This window comes from Arvicola amphibius, chromosome 18 (assembly GCF_903992535.2).
Source record: "Arvicola amphibius chromosome 18, mArvAmp1.2, whole genome shotgun sequence".
NCBI lineage: Eukaryota > Metazoa > Chordata > Mammalia > Rodentia > Cricetidae > Arvicola > Arvicola amphibius.
The window spans coordinates 32,135,018-32,156,991 of record NC_052064.1 but is presented as its reverse complement, the minus strand read 5'-3'; the positions used below and the strand labels follow the sequence as shown (position 1 = coordinate 32,156,991).

The following is a 21,974-nucleotide window of genomic DNA, read 5'->3' as shown; positions in this document are numbered from 1 at the left end:
TGAACTTTCAGAACTCTGAGCCTCGCTCAAGGAAGAACGTGACTGGGGGAGGGCGGGCGCTCAGAGTTTACACACTCGCTCCACTTCCACGTCACCGTCTCTTCCTGTGAGTGGAGCTGACATGCGGTCTCTTTCTGCTCCTGCTGCCTGCATGCCTGTTATGGTGGACAGTTAGCCCTCTGCAGCTCTTCCTTATGCCACTTTTGATCACGGTATTCTATCGCAGCAGCAGGGGAGTGATTGACACACAACACCTCCTGCTAACGAGGCCATGCCACAAACCGAACGGTTTACCCCACTACAGGAGAGTGATTGACACACAACAGCTCCTGCTAAGGAGGCCAGGCCACGAACAAGCACACGGTTTACCCCACTACAGGAATAATCATGAAAGGCCAGAACACCCTCTGTCTCAGTGTCTCCTCAAGATTGCCTACACATTATTAGCTTGTATAACTCAAGTCTGAAAAAAAGACCTTCTCTTGGCAAACCAAATTAGAATCTGTGTTCTAGCTTTGTTGAGTCACACAGAATATATAAAAGACACGTTCGGTTTAATAAACTTTATTGAGCTCCCACAGGGTGCATGAATTTGGGATCTATAATTTTCACAGGTAGAAAAGTGGTACATCAGTCCCCACCCCATTCAAAATGCAGACGGTGTCTTCTCTTCATGTTTCACGTGGACTATTTAATGGGAGCCAGGCCCAGGCTCAGTTTGATGTCACCATATGTAACAGGGACAGCACAAATAGTTTCCCTTCTCAAAAATAAAAAAAAAAAAAAAAAGCTAGAGAGTCTGAAGAAAGGATGCTCTTGGAAGCACCATCCTTGGAGGAAGGGTTCATTCCCCAGAGGACAGCAAAAGGTAGAAGAAAACTAGCTGGCTCAAAAATCACACTGAGATCCAGAAAGTTCCCGTCACAGCTTAGAGAGAGGAAGGAACGATGACACCAGGTACAGCTGGTGGTGAAGGACCGTGAAGGCGCTCCGATCTGAGCAGAGGTGATGCGCGTGCTGCGTGAACAGAGCGGGCGAGTCTCCAGTGCACCAACGGTGTTTTCAAGTATAGATCTGGCATTGTCCCCAGCAAGACAGGAGAGAAGCAGCAAGGAGCAGCTGTCAAGTGTAGAGGACATGAGGTGGCGACCCTAGAATTCCCAGTCTGGGTCTGTGTCATCGGGAAACTCGCAGTCCGGCTCACTCCACGGTGACGCTGGCGGCGGCGGCGGTGCCAAGGACGGCCTGTGGTAAGCAGGAGGCAGCAGCGAGAGGATGGAGTCCGGGCTCTCTTCTTTCATCTGTTACAGAAACTTAGGATGGTGATGTGGGCACAGACTCAACACGGACTTTATTAGCAACAAATAACCTTTAGAGAAATTATAAAATTTTAAAATTATCTTCCTTTAAATGCCCCCAATTCTGATAATCAGGAAACAGAAAGACTTAAAAGCCAAATAAACTAATTTTTAATCAGAATTATTCTGCCCTGTCATCATTTGTAGGTAAGTCAAAAGACACCAGTTTTCAGCTGATGGAAATATGGAATTTGTAATATGACACGCTGCTTTTACTCTTCTGGTTTTTGAGGAATGAAACTCGTTCGGATATTCTACCATTAGGGCCAGCAGATGGCTCAGCGGGCAAAGGTGCTAATGGCATCCGCACTACACCTGAAGACCTGCGGTCCACACGGATCCACATGGTAGAACTGCTGTCCTCTGACCCCCACCATGCATGAACACGACACCCAAGTTAACACACACGAACAATAAAATAAGTTAAACTACTAAAATGTTTTCTTGCTTTAACTCTATTTTATAGGAACGTTATTAGAAAAACTCTCCAAAGTCAACAAAAATAATTTCTTAAAATATTTAAGACCATGGGCAATAAATAATAGATCAGCTCACCTGCTTGAAGAATGCATGGGACAGCAAACCGCTTGCTGATGGCCTGAAATTTTTGAAAGAGTTATTAGAAAATAAAATCTAATGTTAGAACGTAGATTTTTTTCCGCGAAAATAAAATCTAATATTAGAACATAGATTTTTCCGCGTATATGATAACATTAGAAATGAGGCTTAGAACTGACAAACTAAATGCTAAAAAAAGTTAGACAGAATAAAGGGCATAGATGAGCAGTAATTCTTAGCGAGAGCCTTGACGGATAGAAGAAATAATTCTGGAGATACCTTCGTATTAACCCATACTCAACTTTTACGGTATGCAAACTATTTGTAAGGAACCTGCCAGGATGAAGGTCCTTCTCAAATGCTAACAGGAGCGTACCAGCGTTTACAAACCTATGTAGAGCAGCAATGGCAACGGTGCCTTACACGCTAAGGAACCACTGGAGGCAGCTTGACTGGGTACAGTGTGGCTACGAACAATGCCCGACGCCTGTGATTTTGAACTCCTCCCGTGTTCCTCATCCTTGCGTCTCACTGACTTGTTCTTAGCACCGATAGTCTTTAGGGTACGTGTTTGATTAAAAGATGTGACTTCTATGGGAAGGATAATATCACAAAACTACTCTGGGATATGAAACACACATGTTTTGTGCTGTTTATAGATGACCAAGGCTACCTTTTCTCAGGGTCTTGTTGTAAGCACAGCTGCACCATGCTAAAGAAGGCTGGAGAGAACGTTTTCGTGGCTGGCGTGTGGAGCCGGTCACTGTTGACTGTGTGAGTTCCGGTCGAGACCAGCACGCTCTCTCCGATCCCGGAGTCTACCCCTGACTGGGAATTTCTCATTCTGGAGTCCGACTGCGGAAACCCACCGATGTCCAGCGGGCTATACGGAGGACCTTTCAGTTTCTGTAACAGCATCTAGGAGGAAGGGGAACACTCTTAAATGCTTTCTAGGGGAAACATTCAGATAAAAATGACAGTCGATCTCTAGAGTCTACAACGAAATGTTCAACGGAAGTCATCTAGACCCAAGGAAGCTGTCAAAGCTAAGTTCAGGGAGTTCCATTACCTGAGTCCTGTGCATGTCCTGGAAAGGTACCTGCCCACTGGCTAGTTCACACGCTGTGATCCCAACACTGTAAATATCCGACTTCACGTCATATCCATGTAAATCCTGTGAACACAATACGAAGGCCTTAGCACGAATAGCAAAGAGTGCCGTACCGGTGTCCTCTTGACAAAGGACGGTAACAACGGAGGAGCCCCCCCAGCACAAAATCAAGGTCCGCCTAACAGATGCCCTCAAAATTTAAGATCCCTAACACAGTCTCGAAAAGAGAAAAGGTCTTGTGGCAGCCGTTCACCAAAAAACAAGGGCACAGCTGTCCCCTAGCCAAACTCAAAGACACGTGAGACGCACAGACACCCCGATGCCACAGCCACACCTGACCTGTCTCAGTAGCTCTGGGCTCAGCCACGGCTGCACTGACGTGCTGAACTGTGGGAAATCAAACACAGCCCTATGCCTCTGTCCGTGCTTAACCAAACTATGCAGATGGGACAGGCCAGAGAGGGTCACCAGGCCATCACCAGAAATGAGGATATGGCTGGCTTTAAAACTCCTAGAACAAAAAGAAACAGTCCTAAGTACTAGGAACCTGGCCCATGCAAAGTGAACAAAAGTCTGGCGAGAACACATCCCTACATTCCCTCGGAAAGCAAACACCCTGGATAAAATGGCACTGGACAGTGTGCACGTAAAATACATGACATTTCCAAGAGTCAAGGAAGTCCCTTAGGTACGTACACAGTACGGGAACAGGGGGATCACAAGCAACAAGTTTGGAATTGTGAGACTTCTTTAAGAAATGAATTTGGCTATTTTAGGGTGCACGGAAGCATGCCATTATTATTTAGGGTTAACTGAAGTACAAGAGAAGCGTCTATGGGGGGGATAACATCATTTTTAGATGTGCGCCACGCTAAAGTTCCTTTAACTGTCTATAGTCCACGCCTCACTTGTCCATCTAAAGCACTAACTCTGGACACTAACGGAGTGGTACAGCCAATAATCTGGTGAGGTGAAGCAAATCTCAATTTGAATCCAGTCTGTCTGGAATCCTCAGCCGGAACGCCGCTGAGGAACGAGCGGCACAGCACCCAGCGTTACGGCGAGCACGTCTACCCAAAATTAGTCTACAGTGACAAACAGGTCCAGAAGGGCACAGGGGAGCTGGCATTTGGTACGTGCTCTTCAGGCCTGAGACCTTCAGACGGGGGAAGGGCTGTTATAACTCACGGAAATGTGACATCAGCTGGAAAGCAGGGAAAGAAGTTCATCGTTTTCCCAAAAAGAACAACAAAATCCCAGCTGATAGTCTGGGCGTGTGAGTTTTCGGCGCCTCTGCCTCCCACTAAGACAAGCACGCTGGAAGTGCCACACCAGCACGCTACTGCAGTGTGAACAGGCGTGAGGTAGGCACCAGGGTTACCGGCTGGTCCCTCCATCCACTTCCGTGTATAAATGTCTTACCCCTCCTTTTCCTAACACTTAGCTGCTCTCCCTGATGACCTCGAGCTCTTTCACTGGTGTGGAGGTGAACCAGCCAGTACCTGTGGATACAGCCGCTCTGGTGCAGGTAGCTCAACCCCCGCACTGCTCCAAAGAGAATGTTCCGTATCAAGGCCTCGCTCATCCCTTCCGGGAAGCACGTCTTCAGGAGCTGACTTGCCGAGCCTGGAAGAAAGCCCTGACACTCAGATGGAAGCTGGGAATATTCTAGATACGCTTTTCAATCATGGGGAGACAAGCACAGACGTGCTGCCTTCCGAGTCCAGACATTTTCCCAGGGAAACATATCCTTCACGGATTAACATCACCGCCACCACCACAATGTGGTCTGGGGCTTGGATCTAGGACCTCGCGCATGCCGGGCAAACACACCGCTGCTGTGCTACATCCCCAGCCCTCTATACATTTTTGGGTTTTTAAGGTAGGATCTCATTTAAACTGCTGAGGTTGGCCTTGAACTTATTCTGCAGCTCAGGGTAGGCGTTGACTTGTGATCCCCCTGTCTCAGTTCCCCAGCAGCTTATGATTCTGTCACACACACACACACACACCACACACCACACATACAAGAGTGACTTTTTGAAAGGTAAGAGAACATTTTTCAGTATTGCTGAATAAAAATGTGTACTGTACGTCGTATTTTGAACCTAGAAGTAATTCACAAGTGCTACTCTAGTGACCAAAGCTCCGAATCCATTTCCTCACGAGTTCAGCACACGTACTGAACAAGCGGTCATCCAAGCACCTCGGGATATCAAAACAGGAAGCATAAATGATTACCTCCTCCAAGGAGCACAAGTAAGAGAGCCGGCCACACATGGATGTTCGCAGTACAGTGACATCTTTGATGTCCACTGTATAGTGACACCATGAATGTCCACGGTACAATGACATCATGGATGTTTGCATACAGTGACATCATGGATGTTCACAGTACAATGACGTCATGGATGTTCGCTGTACAGTGACATCATGGATGTTCACGGTACAGTGACGTCATGGATGTTCACGGTACAGTGACTTCATGGATGTTTATATACAGTGACATCATGGATGTCCGCTGTATAGTGACATCATGAATGTCCACAGTGCAATGACGTAATGGATGTTTGCATACAGTGACGTCATGGATGTTTGCATACAGTGACATCATGGATGTTCACAGTATAATGACGTCGTGGATGTTCGCTGTACAGTGACGTCATGGATGTTTGCATACAGTGACATCATGGATGTTCACAGTATAATGACGTCGTGGATGTTCGCTGTACAGTGACGTCATGGATGTTCACAGTACAGTGACGTCGTGGATGTTCGCTGTACAGTGACGTCATGGATGTCCACAGTACAGTGACGTCGTGGATGTTCGCTGTACAGTGACGTCATGGATGTTCACAGTACAGTGACGTCATGGATGTTCGCTGTACAGTGACATCATGGATGTTCGCTGTACAGTGACGTCATGGATGTTCACAGTACAGTGACGTCGTGGATGTTCGCTGTACAGTGACGTCATAGATGTCCACAGTACAGTGACGTCGTGGATGTTCGCTGTACAGTGACGTCATGGATGTTTGCATACAGTGACATCATGGATGTTCACAGTACAGTGACGTCATGGATGTTCACAGTACAGTGACGTCGTGGATGTTCACAGTACAGTGACGTCATGGACGTTCACAGTACAATGACGTCATGGATGTTCACAGTACAGTGACGTCGTGGATGTTCACGGTACAGTGACGTCGTGGATGTTCGCAGACAAGGACCGGGTGCTTGGGTGGGAAATGACTTCTGCTGGCAAAAGAAGAGCTCTTCTCTACTAAGAGAGGAGAGAGCACTGAGGGAGGGCAGTGTGTGCCAAGGCGTGGGACTCAGAGTCAGCGGTGGTTTCGGGGGTCACCACACCCGTTTTGTTTTAAAACTAAAAATACAAATATTTTATATATTATGAATATACATTATAAAACCCAGAGTTAGTCACTAAATTTATGACTCGTGTTTGCAATGACAGCATCCAGGCTAAAGACTCAGCTGTTTTATTTAAGACCATCTCCTTACCATAGGACATGAATGGAGAAACCACCCAAAGCCAGCTGCCCACGGTGAACACTGTCCAGTACGTTGTGATATTGGGGTGTTGGAAAAAGTGAGACAGAACCACCGCTCTCTGGGATAAACAACAAGAGAGAAGACATTTAAAAGTCACCTTTCTTCACAGTAGCGGTGATTGCGGCTGACACTCCAGGGGGCAGGGCGGCCTTTGCTTCTAAATTTCACGGCTGCTCCAAAAAATACGTAACACTGATTTGTGCGTTATAAGGTGCTTTTAAAACGTTAGAAAACATGTCCAGAACACACCGTGAAAGAGGAATGTGAACTTAGTCTGCCTCCAAAGAGAATATATGTAAAGATTTAAGGTTTTGTTGTAGAAATACTTAAAAACACATAGAAACAAAGACTGGGAAGTCACTGCTAACACCACATCCTGGAGAGAATCACTATAAATAGTCTAGTATAGCTTCTCCTGTCCTTTTCTTTTTCTAGTGTATGTATGTATGTATGTGTGGTCTATCTATCTGCACATATAGTGTTTTCACATTTATTTACTTATTTATTTATTGATTGATTAGCGGAAGGCATGCACATAACACAGTGCACAGTTGGAGGCCAGAAGACATCCTGCAGGTCAGTCTTCTCTATCCATCATGTGAGCTCCAAGGATCAAACTCGGGTCATGAGGTCATGGAATAAGCAGCTTTATGTGGCAAGGCATCTCCTTATCACAATATGCATATTTTAAAAGTTGGGATGACAGCAAAATAAAAAATCCCCCCTTTGCATAAAAATCTATTAAAAACAAGAAAATAATTTTATATGTTGCAATGTGATCCTATTAAAATTGATCAATTCTGAGGATAATTTTGCTGAAATGATAGAAGATAAACTTTCGTGTTTTCCTGTGTCTCTATTTTACGGTACGGCCGTTTGTCACTGGATTGGCTGAGGGTGCTGTCAGTCTCCCACGTAGCATCAAATATGTCACTCCCTTGAAGGAATTCACAGTATCTACCAAAGTTCAAATATATTTGATCTATCAGGTAATGCATCTTGCTTCCATGTATTCTACCCGATCTGGTAACTGCATGATTTTATTAAATCTACTCTCTCGAAGAGAACTATCAGTCAGGGGATGAAATTTCTTACAGATGCAGCCTCCACAAGCAGACATTTTAGCCAACACTTCCTGCCTTTACACCGTTACCTGTAAAGCTTTCAGGCGTTCCTCAGAGCAGTTTTCCAGGTTGGTGATTTTTACAGTGACCAGTGTTCCTGTAGGAGTGTGTCGTGCGAGGTGAACAGAGGTCAGGTTGTCAAATCCTCTTCCTGGAATCAGACACAAAGCCCACGGTAACAATCAAAGCAGAAAAAAAGTCGATGCTGTGCACTTCAGCAAAATTTAAAACCCTCTGCTCTTTGAAATACACTAAGCAAATGAAAAGGCTCGAACACTCGCAGCACCATAGTGACAGCCTAGAACTTAAACACCAGACTCACCAACCTGACAACCCGGGCCATTCCCAGCTACCCTGCAAGCTGGGGAAGGTGGGAGCCTCCATCTCCGGGCAGCACGGTCTGGCTGTCAGCGGTCCTCCACGGTGAAGCACAGGCCTTGATCCCCATGGCTCAAACTGCCTACTGATAGCGTGATCCAGACATGACCCTACTTCAACACACTGTGCCCCTTGACTTTTTAAAATGGCATTTTTCATTAATTCTTTGGGGATTTCAGAAGTGTATCTTGGTCATATTTTGCCCCCCAACTCCTCCTATGTCAAACATTAAACATTCTTTTCCTTCCGTCATTGTTACCTTCCCGTCCAGTCAGCTTGAGTTCCCGCCTTGATTTTCCAGTCACCCGTCTTAAGGAAACGTCTTTGGAGTAACTAAAAGAGTTACGTAACTTATTGGACAGGTTTTGCGCTAAGGGTTGCATGCCGTATGTTCTCAAGTCTCACGTTTATCTTCTACTGGCTTGAGGGGCTCAGACTCCACGTCTTAAAGGAGGTTATGGAGCAGGCAATGGAAAGGCACCATGAGAGCTTGGAGGAAGACATTCCACACACACACAGAGTAAAGTCAGTGCACCACAATGCCCGACAAACTGGACGGAGGTCAGGGTGTCAGTAAGACATTCGGGCTCTAACCACTTGCTCTGTGTTCACTTTTATCATTATTAAAATTTTACTTGGGAACTGAAATGTTCTTGCCAGGAGGCAGTGTATGTGTGTGTAAAAAATATACATGTGTAAATAAATAATATGCTTGTTTTTAAATGAATATATAAAATATATTATGTATGGATATATTTTGTAAAATATAAAGATAAAAACGAAGAAAATGATAAACCATTGAAAATAGTTCAAAAAGACAGTAAACGATTCAGTAAAAAAAAAAAAAAATAGGCAGCCGGGCGGTGGTGGCGCACGCCTTTAATCCCAGCACTCGGGAGGCAGAGGCAGGCGGATCTCTGTGAGTTCAAGGCCAGCCTGGTCTACAAGAGCTAGTTCCAGGACAGGCTCTAAAGCTGCAGAGAAACCCTGTCTTGAAAAAAAAAAATAGGCATATGAAAAGATGCTTAAGCTAGAGAAAGATCCATGAAAGCCATATACCATACCACTGTGTACCTATAGTATTTGTCAAACAGGCAAACAATGGACCATCATTCGGCAACCTCCAGCCTCTGCTTACAGTCCCTGGCAAGTGCTGATCTGCCTGCGGTTTGTCACAAAGAAGGTACCCAAAAATGGAGGCTTTCGTGCATAATGCTTCTGAGATTCACCCATCTTCCATGTATCTAATTTCCCCTGCTGCTGAGCAAAAATATATTGTACAGTTATATCACAGGGATTTTTATGCAGTCATGGGTGAAGGGTATTATTTGAGTTCCTTGGTGTCTGGTGACCATAAATAAAGCTTCCCCAGCTTTCCTACACAGGTCCTTAAGAGACATTTTCCTTTCGTTTTGGCAAATATCTGTACACGAGATGCCAGATTATGCAGTAAATACAGATTTGAATTTATGAGTTGCCAGACTGTTTCCTAATGTGGCTCAACTATTTCTGCACACTCATAAACAACACATGAGCGCTGTGACATCTTGGCTCATTCACTTCTCAGAGCCTATAAGGTGTCAGTTCATAAACTGCCTAATCCCTTTCCTCATGTCTGAAGTTTCACCCGATCACAGGGAAGCAAGCCTTCCGCCACAGAGTTTACTCAGCAGGACCCAGCGTCAGGGCAGGAAGACCTGAGCGTGTGGCAACTCACTGCCAAGGCTGCTTCTGGTCTGCAGCTTTGATTCTGGTTACCCGGCTTCTTTTGGTTTCTCCTAAGCCTTTTCTTCTGGCCAACAATTCTGTGAGTTAGCAATATTGTTTAAAACTTCCTAACACAGCCAGGATTGTTCTCTGTGGTTGTATTTAAAATAAAATAAAATAATAAAAAATAAAAGCCCTGGCCCCCTTAAGAAGTCAGCCCCTTTCTGCCATTTTATTGACTCCCAGAGATGCTGGTTTGATGCTCTATCTTCCCTGCTCTGCTCCTAGGTGATGAACTAAAATTAGTTCATTGGTTTCCATCCTCCACATTAGGGAAATAATCACCATATGAAAAGGCGCAAGTGGCTGGGCGGTGGTGGCGCACGCCTTTAATCCCAGCACTCGGGAGGCAGAGACAGGCGGATCTCTGCGAGTTCGAGGCCAGCCTGGTCTACAAGAGCTAGTTCCAGGACAGGCTCTAAAGCTGCAGAGAAACCCTGTCTCGAAAAACCAAAAAAGAAAAAAGAAAAAAAAAAAAAAAGAAAAGGCGCAAGTAATTATAAATCAGTCCCCAAAGTTTGGGATAGGTATCTCCCTTTAACAGATGGGTTCCTTTAATATAGCTGTACTCCAAAGCACTCCATTCAATGTATTCATCTGCCAGAGAGGATGGACCTCAAGTCATAGAGCTTTCGTGTATCCTCACACCCAATACGGCCATCAGTTTTTAGTGATTAATAAATACTCCTGAATGTTCGGAGCAAATGTTTCACAAATTTAAAGCTATAAGAAAGAAACTGATTTTGTTCTGTACTTAAATAAGAATGATTTGTACAACTGAAAATTTGGATTAAAATATAAATCATAAAGCCAGGCGGTGATGGCGCACACCTTTAATCCCAGCACTTGGGAGGCAGAGGCAGGCGGATCTCTGCGAGTTCGAAGCCAGCCTGGTCTACAAGAGCTAGTTCCAGGACAGGCTCCAAAGCTATAGAGAAACCCTGTCTCGAAAAACCAATAAATTAAAATAAATCATATAAAATTATAAAATATATAAACTATATAAAAATATAAATCAGCAAGTAATTTGGGTTAAGTGTCATGACTGAAAAGACTTATATTACTTGGTTTAAACTTCTACCGTGTAAAAATTAAACACATAAAACTAGAAGCTTCCTTAAAATGATACAATAAGTACTTAGATTATCTAATGTCCTCTTTTCTTTCTAAATGTATTTCAGTGGAAAGGTAAAACTAGAATATGAGATTATTTTTAGATAAAATGCACTAGATTCACCTTACAGACCCGGTTAAAATCTAGCTTATGCCGTAGGTGACAGTAAAGAAAGAGATGCCCACAAAACAATCTCTGTGCCGTCAAGTGCACATCATTACCTATTTCCACTTGCAGTTCATAGTGAGAAGCATTGGTGGAGTGGATCGCGTCACTGGCTCTGGCAGATGGAGGTGACCAGGAAGTGGCTGGCTCATCGACCTGCATTTTTTTCAGGATGAAAATAAAACAGGATAAACATCATGAGTCCCCCCGCCCCCAGTTTGGTCTCGCTATCCCAGTAGGAAATATTGACAGTCATCAGGAAGGGTACTGGAAGAGGTGGTTTTAAGATCTAGGAGGAATTTACCACTCGCTGACTGATGTCAAAGAGATTTCAGTCTGAATAGGGAGAGGCAGGAAAAGCAGATTTATAAACAGCAAGAGATGCTTTCCACCTCAGTTTCCCAGATGACAACTATAAAAGATAAGGGAGGACTTGCAAGGACGGGGGGAGGGGGGGGATTGAGGGTGTGTGTGTGTGTGGGAGGGGATAGTCCAGGCTTGCCTTCCTGCCTTCAGTCGAGGCTTGTGCTCTGTGTCAACAGTCAAGAACAACTTCCACATCACCGTCTGTTAGCAGAGGAAGTCCTTCACGTGACAAAATGAAGGAAGAGCAAGGTCAAAAGGAAAAAGAAGCCCAAGGAGATGGGAGCTCAGGGTACAGGCCTCCTGACGGAAGGTGCCCCACAGCAAAGCGGTCTCACGGGGTGCTTTGGAGTCAGAGTCAAGTTTGCATCTAAATATAGGGCCGGTGAAATATCACACACAAAGCAGAAAGAAGGGGCCTAACTTGCTGGTATAATACGATAGCAACGAGGATCCCCTAAAGGACACCGGGACTCCAGAGGACACTTGGAAGCCTTCACAGGAACTAGCAAGTGGCAGGAATCTTGTTACAGCCCCCAGAGAGGCAAGGAGGGGAAAGGGCATTACTAAGTGCTAGGAATCGTGCTAACTCCTAAACGTCTATAGAGGTGGATGGTATCCAGGAGGAATCACAGTGGAAGAGAAATCCTAACTCACGAGTGAAAATAAGCCCCTTGTGAGGGTGGGGTGCCACCATAAGTCAACTTAGAACAGGAAGCACTCGGATAGACAGGCGTGAAGGGAACACACAAGAGAGGGAAGACTGTGTAACAGTGCCTTACAATTTGAAGTGCTACCAATCCGTAGGTCTGTTAGGAAGGCTGGAGACGCAAAGCACCAAGGTTTGTTTTCATAACTTAAAAAATGGCAGGGGCATCGGCTAGAGCTAGAGGCCCCAAGTTCGATTCCCAGCGCGCACGCACACACACACACACACACACACACACACACACACACACACACACACACAGCATCTCACTACTATCCGTAACTCCAGTTCCAGGGATCCAAGGCTCTCTTCTCTCCTCTGTGGGCACTTCATGAATGTTGTACACTGACATACATGCAGACTAAACACCCACACACATAAAATAATTTTTTTAAAAGAAAGAAAAATGTCATGTTACTGCATGACGGGCTGAAATCAGCTAACCAGCCTGCCTCTAATTCCCTCCATCTATTGCATAAGGAAAACAGTCTTCTTAAAGCAAGACAGAGTACAGATGTTACAAGCAAGCATTCAAAAGCTAGGGTTGTTTTTGAGACAGGGTCTAGCGCTGTGGCCCAAACTGACCGTGAACTTTGACTCCTCCCACACCAACCTCTGTTCAGTGTGAGTACTGAACCACCAAGCGCTCACCCAAGAGCAGCTGTACTTACGGCCCTCATCCAGTTTTCTTTCTCTTTGCTTTTCCTTCCTTCTTTTTCTCCCCAGGAAAGGTCTCACTCCCTAGCCCAGTCTGGCCTTGAACCTGTGGCAACCCTTGCCACCATACCTGGAAACAGACCCAATTTTCAAAAAGTAGAATACTGCAAAGTAGCAAATTTGATGCATTTGTCCAGGAGCAGCTGAGGTCAAATTGAAAGATGGAACATGAAGAAAAAGTCATGGCGGTCACGAGAAAACAGCATGGTTCGCAGAGACTGAACCATCTCAAACTAACATCACTTCTCTTAGTGATGTGATGACCAGAGAACTGAGGGGCAAAACCACAGCAGGTTCCTGTCCTGGTTCATCTCCTGCTGTGATAAAATACGAAAGCAAACTGGGGAAGAGAGGGTTTTATTTGGCTTATAGCTCCAAAGGGATAGTCAGCTGTGGCAGCAAAAGCAGGGCCGCCGAAGCAGGACGCCGGCTCACCCAGGAAGTGAGATCAGAGCATAAAACCCTCAAGGTCCATCCCCAGTGATATATCATCCTTAGGGCTCTACCTCCTAAAGGTTGCGACCAGTACCGCCAATTGAGGACCAAGTGTTCAAACACCTGAGCCTACCAGGATGTTCCATACTCAAGCCACAACCATCTTTACCCCAGAAGGCTCTTTAATGACTTCCTGAAGATGCAAAAGGCCTAATTTAAGAAGAAAAATCTGAGCTGGGTGGCGGTGGTGGCGCACGATTTTAATCCTGCCACTCAGGAGGCAGAGGCAGGTGGATCTCTGTGAGTTCGAGGTCAGCTTGGTCTACAGAGGGAGTTTCAGAACAGTCAGGGCTACACAAAGAAGTCCTGTCTTGAAAAACCAAAACAAACAACAAGACAAAAAAGGTAGAAAGATCTGGTTGATCTCTCTAAAAAAGCCTGACAGAAAATCGAGGGCCAAAGTTACATTGTAAGAGCTCCATGAAACAGAAATGCCTCTGATCGGCAAGGCTCTTGCTCACGCAGATGGTTCCTGAGATTCTGGAGATTGTTGTTCAGGAAGGTAACAAGCCAGTGTTTTCACTTCCCTGAACAAGTCTGTCTGACCTGTCTGCACTGACGTGCTTGATCACCTGTGGGCGGGAGGTTCCCAGGCAGGAAACATGCCAGGATGTATGCTTGCCCCTGATTGGATATAGGCTGGAGGTGTGTCAGGATGTGCTCTTGCCCCTGATTGGATCTGATGAAAAATACTTAAGCTTTTATAAACCTTGATTCAAGGTCATTTCCCAGGAAACTGGGTATGGACTTGGCCAGAGCCCAGCCACCTAACCAGTATTTATTAAAGCTTCCTTCAAATTTGGCTTTAAACTGTGGTAGTGGTCTTATTCCCAATAGGTGGAATTAACAGAGACTGTACACTGGTTGGTTTTTAAACCATGTAGCGAGGTCTGTTCTTTATCTCAGAGTCAGAAACTGGATTTAGTCAGCACACCTAGGGTATATTCTTATTAGCCATGCTGTTTAGACGAACGTATCTTTAGTATCATTAGGCTTAAGGGAAGTCATGGAAAACAAAGTCATAATTAGAAGTTTTATAGTTTATAATGGGAGACAAATGTCAGGTGTCAAAGTACTTAGATTTGTATGTTTTCAAACCAACATTTTATCCAGGCTGACAAAAAGAGACAAGCCACCAACAGGAAACATTTGATAGTGTCCTTCAGCTGAGACTCAGGGAGGGCCCAGGACGCCTTTCCCAGTCCCTAGGCACCTGTTTTCAGCCGGGCTCAGCTTACATTACAGAACCTCTCCACTTCTTTCCACGTGAGACTTCAAATTACACCCCCGTTTCCCTTACTAAAGGTTTTTGTCTAATTTAAAATGAGGTCTGAAGGATACCAACATGGAAATTTCCAGTTTTGGGTCTCATAACGGCACTGAGAGAAGTCACAGGACAAAGCTCCCCCCAATCTGAAGGGTAGGGAAGGTTGGAAACCACCCTCCTACTACACCTTGAGGACAGGATGGTGACTAAAGATGACAATGGCTAGCGTTGGTCCTGAGAAAAATTATAGGCAAAAGTAACTGGAATTACCTCATGCTGCAACAAACTTTTCACGGCAGATTTCACTGTGTAGCAAAAACTGTGACGTAAATTAAGAGTGCGCAGAGTAAGGATTTCAGACACACATTACCAGTGTGTCCCTTTAAATATTACTTAATATGCCAGCTGCTGCTTCAGAGAGACAAAGATGGGTGAGACGGGATGCCCCTCACATGGGGGTCACATCATGGTTGAAGAGACACAGACCTCGGTCGCTGTAAGGCCAGGCAGTAATAATTATCTTATGAAATAAAAAGGGATCTAAGGGAGAAGTGTTGACAGATATGCAATCTGAACCAACTCTTGAGGGATGAGATGAAATTTTAGGGGAAGGCAGGAACCATGGTATTCCAAGCAGAGAGAATATACCCAGGAGGAAACTCGAACACTGGTCCTATACCGTGCCATCGAGAGTCTCTACATCATGCTAAGGTGGCATGAACAGACATGTAGGGCCAGTGCTGGGGGGGCCTGGCGTGAGTACTGCGGGAGAGGCTGCCTGTGTGCACGGACCACAGGCAGTGACTCTCTTTCCAAGAGGCCAGGTGGACAGGAGTGAGCAGCTGTGCTCCCGCTCTTGAGGGGCGGGTGCAGCAAGCGTGAAGAGGACACCAAGGTTCTTAGCACACATGAGTAAGAGTCAGGCTTTCATTAACCAGAGCGAGACATACGGGGCTGGGAGATTTGGGAGCAGATTAAAGTTTCACTCAAATCAGTAGAAACTCTGGGGCAGGGGAATCTAACAGGATGTATTCTGTAGATAATCCCAGGGCACAGGAAAGAGACAGACTGGTGATCGCCGCGGTCCTCTCAGAATACCCGCCACGGAAACCCCAGGGATAGATGACCCTGCCCGGAGAGGGCGGGTTAGGAGGTCAGTTACAGACTCCGGGAGGCCAGCACGGAGAAGAAACAGTGAAAAGCAGAGCTGTCGGGATGAGGAGCATCGCAGAAGGCACAGGAGGGACACAGCTGTGCTCCGCCACGTGCTTACCAAGTATTGATGGACACTGGTTTCAGACTGTTTTTCAGGTCTGAGCGATTCGACTCGAGTTCGTGAAGCACAGAAACAATCCTGGAAGTCAGAGAGGCATTAGGTGAGTAAAAAGCAAGGCACACACATGGCACTGGCTTGCATATACAGAAAAGACCTGGTTTCAGGACTGGAAGCCCAGGTGGAGGTGGTCATGCGATGGGGCAGAGAGTAGCCGGGTGCACAGAAGGCTGGCATCACTCTCTTAAACTTGCACTTAATGCCATCTCCGCTCCTTGCCTTCACTTGAGGTTATTCTAACTGCTCGTCTTAGCTTTCCTGAATATCTGGGTACAGATTATCAGCTGAATATTTACCTAAAAATTACTCTGCTGTAGTCAAAATTCTTATTTTTTTTCCTCAGATTATTTTCTTGAATGTAGAAACCATGTTTTCCTACATTAAACCATTTATTTAATTATAAACACATTGGATATATGTGTAACCAATCCTGTTTCTTAAGGTGGCAAAGTTCTTGACTCAAAGCAAATTAAGAGACTTTCTTCTATTACCAAAATTTACATATTCCTGAAAATCAACACATGGTTCTACTATCAGCTAGTACCTATAACGAAATACAATATTTACATGTTGTCTATTCCATCAACAATTAGTGAAATGATACCGACCTATTTAGGAAGAAAAAAGCCCAAAGGAAAGTATAAGCACATTCTATGAGACTTTCATAATAAGTGATTTCAAGCACCACATCAACCCTCACATGTATGAGCACTCAAAGACAGCATCAAGTGAGTCTCAGAGTCCACCCCCTTCTGCCAACACCGGACTGTCAGTTCCTTAAAAGAAATAAAATTCTGTTTTTTTAAGAATATACCAAAATTTCTCAACAATCAAACTAGTATTTTTCAGCTAGGCCAATCTACTAATTATTTTACACTGAATTTAGTGCTCTGGATTTCAGAGTCTTCATCACTCAGATAAAGGACCTGATGAAAAGGGCATTGCCTATCTTTCCTCACTTGCAAAATGATGTAAAACTATAAATCCTAAAACCCCTTTAGCACAGGGGTCAACGAAGGATGGTCGGTGTGTGTTCAGGGTTTTGTTGGTTTTAGTTTTCCGCTTCAGCACTGCCCACGGCTGCTTTGGAGCTGCCAGAGCGGAAAAGACATAGCTTGGTAACATCTCCTGGCCTGTTACAAAGTATCTGCGGACCCTGCTTTAAAGAACGAAGCATGTATTTTCCAGATACACACATTTAAAGCAAATGTATCTTTTCTACACAAAGTAACTATAGTCTCCCGACTTCCTATCTTGCAGACTGGTTAGAAGGATAGGACGGCAGACAGAGTCTGAACACTTGCTCTTATCTTTGGCAATCATGAGCAAACGCAAATGAGGAAGCTACTGCCCGTCCTGCTAAGCCCCCCACCCCATTTTAAAGCAGGATCACTGTCTTAATATCAAAACCGTTCTTTAAAAAAGCAGGATCACTGTCTTAATATCAAAACCGTTCTTTAAAAAAGCAGGATCACTGTCTTAATATCAAAACCGTTCTTCAAATACTATATTGTATATGACAGAAAGTCCCCAAGCTACTTAATCTAAAACAGATGTCACGTATCTAATATACAAATAAATAAATTTCATCTGTAGTTTACATGATGCAACAATCCAAATTTTTTTATCTGATTAAGTCAAAGGTTTATTTTAAACGCTATCTTACCTGTCTTAACCTGCCTTGGGACACATAGAAGTTCATAAAAGGGATCCTTTGAAATTTTAAAAGATAATGCATAGTTTACGAGATAAGACTAGAATCTAAACCGGGCGGTGGGGCAGGTGGATCTCTGTGAGTTCGAGGCCAACCTGGTCTACAAGAGCTAGTTCCAGGACAGGCTCCAAAGCTACAGAGAAACCTTGTCTCAAAAAAACAAAAAAAACAAAAAGACTAGACTCTAAGAAAAATAAATGAGAAAAATTCGGTTTGGGACAATGTACCGGCAAAGGTACCAGCGGTTATAGGGGTTAGGGAAATAACCACGATAGTCCTTTATAATAAATCAGTTTTAATACAAGGGAAAATAAGGAAACTTACAGAACCAAGGGTCCAGCGGAGCAGAAGGTACGCAGGGGAGAATCAAACGGGGCTCCTTCCGGCGCCCCGATCCTATTTAAGGGGTATGCTACTCCGCTGGGGCAGCCACGCCCCTGAACGCAGGGATTGGGCCAGCTGCCCCAACAGGACAAAGAATTGTAATAATGAGTATATTTAAAAAGAAAGTGTAGGAGAAACTCTCTTTGAAAAAGACAAAACTCATTGAGAGTTTAAGTCATTCTCAAGGCCACACATCATTCAGGTCAAAACATCCCAGAGCTTAAACCTGAATGACTGTCCTTTGTTCTTGCTCTAACTACTCCGGTGGTATAACATTATAACAAAACTTACCAAAAGAGACATTGAATCGCTTTAGTTCACAGAAAGTGACAAAATCCCATCTATTTCAAAGAAGAGTTCTTCTTTATCTTCAAGGTGCCGATATATCCTACTGTAAAAACAAAAGCACAATTGTTTAGATTAAATACACTTCTCGGAGAAACTAGATGATGTAACTTATCAGCTGTTTAGGCTAGTGGCACCCTTGAGCTGTCTTTAGTAAGCTTTGTTCCGACGTGGCTCCCAAAAGGCAGAAAGCTAAAGAGAGCTTCTTACTGTCTCCAAAGCCTGAAGATACTGCATCTCTCCTATCCTTTCCCACCCTGTATAAATAGAAATGCAATATAGAGAAGCAATTTCGGACCCTCCTTATATAAGTGGGGCCACTTACAAACAAATCCTCTGGATCTTTAATGATTCCGTTTACACGTAAACTTTGAGAATCTCCAAAGAACGCTGACCAATCAACTGCCTACTACCTCATTTGGGGCCTAGGAGTCACAAATCCAAAGCAGGACTCGTCCTGGGCTTAAAATGAATTAGTTCTTGCTGCCACGTTCAAAAAGAGACTTCTTAGTTTTCACATAAAAAAAGACGTTTTTCATAGGTTGACTCTTTTAACCTTTATTATTAATTCTCAACTGTATTCAACTTAGAATGTGTTGACAGACACAAAATTATGTATATTATTATGCAAACAACTTCTGTCCGTTTTCAACAAGAGTCGGGATTTTAGCACGGTAACGCCTTCAGATTCGAGGAGCTACAAGACCACCACCATGATCTTCTGGGTCTTCTCAGATAGCGAGGGCAGTATGTGTGGCGGTTGTTCCTTCCTAAACATTGTCTCTTGAAACTGGGCTTCATTATCTCATTTTAGTCAAATCCCATATTTGATCAAGGTATCTACAAATAGCTAAGAAGAATGAGAAAAGGAAGGGTTTATAGACCATAGTGTTTTGAAATATTATCCAATTTTACTGCTGAGGGAAGAAGTGGATTTTCGCAGGGTATCCACTATAAGCCAAAGGTAGAGAAAGGGGAAGAGAGAGTAGAAAATATAAGATTATTTTGTCCCCAGGCAAGCACCATTGTTAATTTATGAAGGGCGGGGGCGGTTTAAGGAAGCAATTCCTGCACAGCCTACCTACCCTCCAGTATGACTGAGATCAATAAATGTATACATTGCTATTTGTGTGTGTGTGTGTGTGTGCGTGTTTATTTTCGAGACAGGGTTTCTCTGAAGTTTTGGAGCCTGTCCTGGAACTAGCTCTTGTAGACCAGACTGGCCTTGAACTCAATCTGTGTGTGCAAAAGACTAGCTCAGGCCAGGCGAGGGTGGTGCAGGCCTTTAATCCCAGCACTCAGGAGGCAGTGGCAGGGGAAATCTCTGAACTGGAGGCCAGCCTGATCTACAGAGCTAGTTCCAGGACAACCAAAGCTACTAGGAGAAACCCTGTAGCAAGAAAACAAAGAAGCAAAAAAAAAAAAAAAAAAATACAGCCGGGCGGTGGTGGCGCACGCCTTTAATCCCAGCACTCGGGAGGCAGAGGCAGGCGGATCTCTCTGAGTTCGAGACCAGCCTGGTCTACAAGAGCTAGTTCCAGGACAGGCTCCAAAGCTACAGAGAAACCCTGTCTCGAAAAAAAAAAAAAATACAAATAAACAAAAAGCAAGTGCAACAAGTTAAGACAAAATATCTGAATAGCTGTGAAAATATTTTACTTGTGAGCCAGTAAAAGCTCACTTTTATTAATCTATTCTAAGAAGATATCGAAATAGTAAAAGAAACCACACACGGGAAGTTTGCATTCACACCACAGGTTTAGGCACTGTGGGCCAGACAGCGCTGAGCACTGAAGACCCCACTAGGAATCCACACAGTGCCCTGCCCTCTAGCTGCTGGCTTTACCTGAGGCAGAAAGACTGTGCTTAACTTCATTTTGTGTTAAGCGTGATTCTGCCCTTCCTTTTCACGCAGGATCAGCAAGTTGTTACTGAGTTGGCTGCTTTAAACAACAAAACACTGGGGGGGGGGGGGGGTTTCAGGTCACAATCTCCTAGGACTGTTGCTTCTGTGGGGTGGTTTAATCTCAGACTTTCCCGCCTTGGATAGACCACACTACTAACAGTTAATTTTACAAGACATTTTGAGATCGAGACAGCGGTTGTACCTGACAAACGAACTGAACGAAAGATTTGCTGTTAGTTTTCACTATTACACCATGATTTTTAAATGCTAAAAAAGAGAAAGAAAGAAAATTTTTAAAAAGTGGGGGAGAGGGGGAGCTTGCTGAGGCTTAATGGAACATGCTTTTAATTCCAGCATTGAAGAGGCAGAGGCACAAGCAGGCAGATCCTTATGAGTTCTAGGCCAGCCAGGGCTACCTACATAGTGCGATCCTGTCTTTAATATATATGAGTATGTATGTATATAAATTTAAGAAGCCTGTATTCCTAAATGCAGTTGTACCTAAAAAGCTATTACAATAAAGCTTTATAAATAATCTAATTTGTTTCATAACATAGATGTGCATATCAATAGCCTTTCATTTGAAATGTTAACACTCGTAAGGACCCCAAAGGGCCTTTGTATTTACAGGACTTGGGTTTTGAGTTAATCTAGGCATTCAGTGGTCTACTGTTTCAGGAAATGCTAACAACAAAAAAACCCTGCCAATTCTCTTTGTGAAGCTTCAAAATTACCGTAATTTTCAAGGTGATCTTGAAATTTCATAAAACCTTAACAAAGATTATAGCGATTCACACAGCTCAGTAGAATTTTCCAAACTTAGTATCATGACTCAGGGTTTCAACAAATATTTACGGAGTGCCAAACACCGTGCCCTGTAGGTACTGTCACAAATCGTGATCAAGTTTGGAGGAAAGATATTCGACACAAACAAACCCATGACAGGGAAACACAACACCACATGTAAATACTAAAAACAAAACGACGCCGGGCCATTTAATTTTGGAAAAGGTCCCTTCGAAGTCTCCGAGCAGACAGAGCTGGAGCCAGAGGGTGTCTTCGGCTTGGGAAGTCGCCAGGCCTGCGTGCACCACCAAAGGTGAGAATCGGCTGGGCTCCTGCACCCTGCACCGCCGCGGACACCCGGGCACCCCGACCCCGGTGCGCTGTGACTTCGGCCACTGCTCGCCCAGCTCGGGCCTCGCAGGTTTCCGCTGTGCACCTACCGAGCCGTGCACCCTGTCCTGTCCCCCAACCCCGGGCACCCTGCACCGTCCCTCGCCCGCCTGCCTCCCCTCATTACCCCGGCTGCGACCAAGGCCAGCGGCTCCAGGCGGCGGGCGCTGAGGAGCTGCGACGCGTGCAAACCCCGGGACCTGCCTCGAGGACCGACGAGGCAAGAACGCTAGGCCCGCTCCCAGCGCGGGCCTCAGGGCGCAGAAGTGCAGCGCGATCGCGACAAGGCCCGCTGGCCTGGACCTCTGTCCCAGCCCGGGGCAACCGGCCGGGACGGGATCCGCCCCACCCCGACGGGGTCGGGGCCCGCCGCTCCGCCCCGCCGCGCCTCCACCTTCCAGCTCGGTGGGGAGGTGG

General features: G+C 45.0%; 2 protein-coding genes across 3 annotated transcripts in view; one reads left to right on the top strand and one right to left on the bottom strand.

Annotated features, from left to right (window-relative positions):
* Nucleotides 1–548: 548 nt before the first annotated feature.
* On the bottom strand, nt 549–21,919 carry Stradb (STE20 related adaptor beta). Of its 2 annotated transcripts, XM_038315175.1 has the most exons (12): nt 21,685–21,919; nt 18,422–18,521; nt 15,973–16,053; nt 11,205–11,304; nt 7,754–7,875; nt 6,550–6,658; nt 4,530–4,653; nt 3,367–3,538; nt 2,986–3,090; nt 2,590–2,834; nt 1,914–1,956; nt 549–1,301 (listed from the first exon to the last, which is right to left on the bottom strand). In XM_038315175.1, the coding sequence occupies exons 2-12, from the start codon at nt 18,431–18,433 to the stop codon at nt 1,152–1,154; spliced, it is 1,263 nt and encodes a 420-aa protein (XP_038171103.1). In that variant the 5' UTR covers nt 18,434–18,521; nt 21,685–21,919; the 3' UTR covers nt 549–1,151. The 2 variants fall into 2 exon arrangements, with proteins under 2 accessions (XP_038171103.1, XP_038171104.1); XM_038315176.1 differs by lacking the exons at nt 11,205–11,304; nt 15,973–16,053; nt 18,422–18,521; nt 21,685–21,919 and adding an exon at nt 8,362–8,890.
* Nucleotides 21,275–21,974, top strand: part of Trak2 (trafficking kinesin protein 2) — a 56,120-nt gene continuing 55,420 nt past the window's right edge. The window contains exon 1 of the mRNA XM_038315174.2: nt 21,275–21,480. The gene's annotated coding sequence lies outside the window, so the exon portion shown is untranslated. The remainder of the gene's footprint in view (nt 21,481–21,974) is intronic.